A 5645-nucleotide genomic window follows, 5' to 3' on the forward strand; every position below is an offset into this window, starting at 1 on the left:
GGTAGGCGGCGCTAGGGAGCTCACGGCCGCCCCTAGACGCCCGCTCCCTCACAGGGTGTATGTGTAGACGTGCCCTCAGTGTCTTAAAGCAGAGTTCTGTTCTGAAAAGTGAATTTACAAAAGCGGCACTATGGAGTTTTACAGTGATTGTCTCTCCCTATAAAATTTGTTCATTTGACTTATATCCAAAATGTTTTCTAATTGCTAGCCTTACAAACTCAGCTGGGGTTCAGCAGCTAAACTTCTCTGAGTGGTAAAGTTTCTACATCTTTAATCTCTCAGTAATAAGTAGGCATCTCCACTGTCTTCACGTCATCCTCTTGGTTTCACATGTGCAGACCTAATGCCCTCACTGAGAATATATAGGCATAATTGTCACTACAACTTGAAGGTTATAAAGACTGCAGAGATGTTTGTAAAGTAGGAATTCAGTTAACAATTCTGTTGATTTGTGTGTAAGACAAAAAAATGGAGCTGGTATGCACCTAGGCCACCTGGTCCTCCAGAGCAGACAGCAGAAACTAATAGGAAACATAATCTGCCATCAAGATACACATGCTTACTTTTTGATATAGAATGGGGTCAGAAAAATGGTGCTTATTTTACTTAGACAGTTTTTCAGAATGAAACTGAAGTCCATGGAAAACTAAACTGAGGTAAATCATCCAGCTCCGTATCAACTCTGTGATGCCCATAACAGTATGATGCCCCAAGTTAAATACTTTGATGCTAGAAGCTGTGCAGCAAAAAAAGTCCTTGCTACTGCCCAAGCAGAAGGAGGTTTTCAGGAAAAGGAGGGAAGATGGCAGGCCCTCTGCTGAGAAATGGCTGATGTTGAGTGCTCTCCCCTCTTTTTGCTGCATCTCACTGTCACTGCTGGAGCCCCTTTTTATACATGAATACTACATACAAAAATAGCACTGAAGAGTTAGCCAGTCGCAAAAACTGATATTTTGGCCATTTTGGCCATTAGTTGCAAAAACTAATATTTTGGCCATTTTCATCGGCTAAAAAAATGGCACGAAAGTTGGAAATGAACACAAACCAAAGTAAAAGTGAACAAGAAATAAAGGAAAGATTTATTTTGTCAGGAGTGGCCCCAGGCCCCTGACTTTCCATGGCAGAAAGAAAATTTCTGTCTGCTTTGGCACCAAATGTTGGCAATATCTATGCCCCTTTTAAATGCACAGGTGTACAAATGCATATACTGTAAAGGGATCAAATGAGCATGACATTTTTAAATGGTTAATTTTGTTCTTCATAAAGCAATTACTCTGCTTGCCTGCATGAGTTCAAATTTACAAGCTCAGAGCAGTATAAAAAATATAGCTCTCAAATCTGTTCATGAAAAGGAGGCCACACCTCCAAACTTGGCAGGAAAATGTTTAAATTCTGATCCCACTGTTCACAAGCTACTGGGGGATGTGGAATTAGTATTGTTTGATAGGCGAGCAAAAATCATTTATATTTTAGTAGGGGAAAGTGGTTTATACACTTATGAAAACAGGGCTGTGATTTTGAATGACTGTTTAATTCTTTTATAAAGGCAATCTCAGACTCCTAGGGATCCCTATTCAGCAAGATATTTTGGTACATGAGTGTTTTAAACATTTGAATATTACTACTGACTTCATTGGGCTTTTTTGGATGCCTACCGTAAGAGTATGTGCTGAAGAATTTTGCTGAACAAAGGCACAGAAATCTGTGGTTGGGTCTCAGGCAGGGTACGCAGTGGGGATCTACATCACTTCTGTGCAACCATGGGAGGGAAGAATTTAATTTCAACAACCTGGTACACACGGCTGCTACTTCATTCCTTTCCTGGCTGCACCCCGCTCACCTATATATATCAGTGCCTCTCTGCATGGCACTCTGGAAGGATTTCTTCATGCTCTAAGAGAACCTGATGAACGCTGCAAAGTGCTGGTTCAAGGAAAAGCTATAACTTTCATAATCATTTTATAGAATCTTGAAAGTCATGTTCTCTAGGGAAAATCCACACTTAACTTTCTGTTCTGGAAGGGAAATGTTTACTTCATGACATGTACTTTATTAGCTCTCTGTGTTTAATTGAAGAGCTGGGTGTTCATCAATCCATGTTAAGTCTCTACTTTTGAGAGAGCTGCTGTGCATTAGTTCCTCCACTTAAGAGCTGAAGTATCTCTTCTATCTGATATTATCTTCATTTCAAATACATTTGGAGCCTCAGGATTTGTATTAATAATTGTGCGGGGGAGTAATCAATCTCCAGTTTCAGAGATTCCTCGGGGTCATTCTGGACATAGGGCACAAACCACAGATTCATATTAGGAGAACAGAAGTCACTAAGAAGCCATTTTTTCCAGAATCTTTGTTTATATCATGTTTTTCTAGGTTCACTCCAGAGCTATGGAAGAGAGATTTTGTCCTGTCTGAAGTAACAAACCTCACATGATAGTAGGGACTCAGCACCATACTCTCTTTCAAACAATGTGCCTCATAATATAATGCATAATTTGTTTTCTGAAAGGCAGAATGACAGAAAAAAAGTTCTTTCCTTGACACTGGTAAGTAGCAGTAAGTAGCTGAGTAGCAGCAGTGAAGGAGCCCAGTGTGCTCATTGTGGAGCACATGTAGCATTACTTTCACTTATATCTGGTGGAGGCTTACATTTTCTCATTTATAATGAGAGCTGTAACTCAGAACGATTTCTGCAAAGCGTTCGGAGTTACCACATTACCCGAGACCAAACAGAAGTTCACTCTTGGTTACAGCAGGGAGAGGAATCTAGCTGCCAGCTTGGAGCCTGCAGCCAGGCTCCCACTGCAATGGCCAGGGCTCTCTGCCAGTGTTGGCTGTTTTTAGAATGGGAGGGGGGAAAGGCAGCAGAGGGAGGTCATTCTTGGGGTTCCCCAGCTGATGCTGAAGAGTAGGGTGGGTGAATTGGAGCCCCCAGTATATAAAAGATTGGCATGGGTGGGCCTTGAAAATATCCTAAGAATGGTCCCATGTGGTAGTGTACACATAGCCACAGAGTTCTAGGTACCACATGGTAGAGACCCTCTGAATAGGTTAGAACAGAACAGTGATTCCCAGTCTAGATGCCACAGCACCCTGGGGTGCCATGATGTTGCCGGCACAAGGTGCCTGAGGGAGGCAACAATCGTACCAATAAACACACTGGGGGGAGAAGTAGACAGAGGACAGAGTTTATTCGAGCTCAAGTAAAAGGCGCAGGGAGACTGTATGGTCTCAAATCCCACGCCCCTAGCCCTGCAACAGTGTATATTTATACCCTGGTCATTTTCTGCAGTAGTTGAAATCATTTCAAGGGTGCTGCAGTGTTAGCACTGTTAGGTGAACAAACATGATTCATAAGATAAACCCAGAGATTTCAAATAGGAATCCTTAGTATTAAAAGTGTTCTGATCTGTTATGTTTTTTTCCAAATTCTTTGCAATAGAATTGTTCTATTATTGTTTATAGTTTAAAAAAAACAAGTGAAAATTAAGAGCTGGTATTTTCTGATGGGTGCCTTGAATCTATCAAAGGGTACCTTGAGTCCCCTGAAAAGGTTGAGAACCACTGGAATAGGAGGTTACACTAGAATGCTGGAGGCTATTTGGATCGGTGTTTATTTTACAGGATTCCCACCACTGTTGGTCTTCATGGAACTGAACCAATGGTAGCAGCTGGCCCAGAAGCCTAGCACAGACACCCAGACGAGTTGGCTGGGGCAACTCATAGGGATGGAACTTCTTTTCCTTAGACTATAATTATCCCATGTTATATCCATGTTTCATGGCACTTCTTTTTTACCTTTACTGTGTCTTTTAATCACTGTTTAGCCAGCCCTTTCTACAGAGATATCACCTAGCTGGCTTGTTTTGTGGTTTTTTTCCATTGTAAATTATTGTACAAAGCAGTGCATTTGAACTACTGATGGTGTATTTTCAAAATACTCATAAAAATCAAATGTTAGAGCTGCTTTTTTAATTAGAACCATCTAAATGATGATTTAACAATTTTATGATTTAGCCTTAATGTTCTTGACCTTTTCTCCTACATACATCTCTCTTTCCTTTCCATAATCATTTCCATACAGCGTTAATTTTAATATCACCCCACTGTAGCTCTTTCAGATAGCCTATCTGAACATATCTGTATTAGCAGGGCTCTGAATAATGTATAAAGCCTTCTGTGATCTCATTTTTCTCTCTTCATTTCAGAAGCATCATTATTCTCTAATTTCTGCAGCATTTTTTCTGCTTTCCTCATCTTGGAGGTGGCAGTTTACACATTAACACTAAAGCAGCAGAGGGAGATAATACAATCATCTGAAAGTGCTGGAGGAAACAAAACCAAACGGCCAGGCTCCCTTTTAGAGACAAAGTATTTGGCAGCAGAATTCTGCACTAAATTAACTTACCAGTAAATGCATCTCCTAAGCACAACAAGATGTTACGAAACATACCTGGTAATGCATTAATATATGCATGATGTAATCATATATTTCTCCAGCAAGTCTGTTTTCTGGTCGCCAGGGAATAATAACAAATTGAATTCCCAACAACGGCACCAGGATTAAAGTGGCTCTGACGGCTTTCATGTACATGTTGGACTCAGCCCGATGTGTATCTCTCAGCTTTGTCACTAGAACTCGCACAATGTTAAGCAAAAAGAAAAAGTTGACCTGCAAGAACAAAAACTTCATCAGTAAAAATTCATAGTAATGGCCCCTCTCCTCCTCCCCTCAGCAAACCACAGTTTCCTGGCCTCGTCCTAGCTCAGGGCTGCACTCAGGGTAGCTCATCAGGATTGCTATGAAGATCACATTATGTAACCCTGGGTTCCTTAAGGCATTGGGAGCTACATGTGCAGCTGGTGTGCATTTATTAGGCCTGTGTGAAGCGGCTAGTATACGCTTCAGATTCAGATTTGGCCGATTTGGGAGACAGTGTTTTGATTTGGTGATTCAAATCACTGTCCCAAATTGATTTGGCTGAATCTGATTTGGAGATTTAGATGCTGCCGAATCTCTGAATCTCTGAATCACTCAGGCCCATTCCCTGCCGGCTCTCCCAGCCCTCGCAATGGCTGCCCCACCTGCCCTAGCTCCTGCACTTGGAAAAAAAAGCCCTGACTCACCAGGTGCTTCTGGGTGGGGGAAGGGTGAACCCCACTGCCCCCAACTGCCCCATGCTGAAGGGGGGGGGGCTCTGCATGAGCCTCCCCAACCCTCCTGCTGCTCCCCCAGCCCCACCGTGACTGCCCTACCCACTCCATCTCCAGCCCTTTAAGAAAAAAATAACTGAGGAAAACCCCCCGCATCCACCACTTCTGCCAGCAAGGGGCAATCCCCACTGCCCTGCACTGTGGGGGAGGGGGGCTCTGCATGAGCCCCCCAAAGCCCTGAGGCCACTGTAGGAGCAGTGAGTCTTGGGGTTTTTCTCAGTTTTTTATTTCTTAAAGGGCCAGAGCTGGGGTTGGCGGAGCAGCCATGGGGGTGCTGGAGGAGTGAGGGGGAGTTGGGGGGTTCGTGGCAGAGCCCCGCCATGCAGTGTGCACTGGGGGGTAGTGGGGATTGCTCCCCTGCCTGGCAGCACCTGTTGCATGGGGGCTTTTTTTTAAAGCACTGGGAACTGGGGCAGGTGGGGCAGCTATGG

The 5645-nt window shown here is 43.3% G+C and overlaps 1 protein-coding gene across 1 annotated transcript in view; it reads right to left on the minus strand.

The window, feature by feature from the left end:
- The window catches only part of CALCR (calcitonin receptor), a 140682-nt gene that overhangs the window by 24205 nt on the left and 110832 nt on the right, over nt 1-5645 (minus strand). The window contains exon 10 of the mRNA XM_019533292.1: nt 4454-4672. Coding sequence (XP_019388837.1) covers nt 4454-4672 — 219 coding nt within the window. The remainder of the gene's footprint in view (nt 1-4453; nt 4673-5645) is intronic.

This window comes from Crocodylus porosus, unplaced genomic scaffold, assembly GCF_001723895.1.
Source record: "Crocodylus porosus isolate Cpor-Errol unplaced genomic scaffold, CroPor_comp1, whole genome shotgun sequence".
NCBI classification, from domain to species: Eukaryota; Metazoa; Chordata; order Crocodylia; family Crocodylidae; genus Crocodylus; species Crocodylus porosus.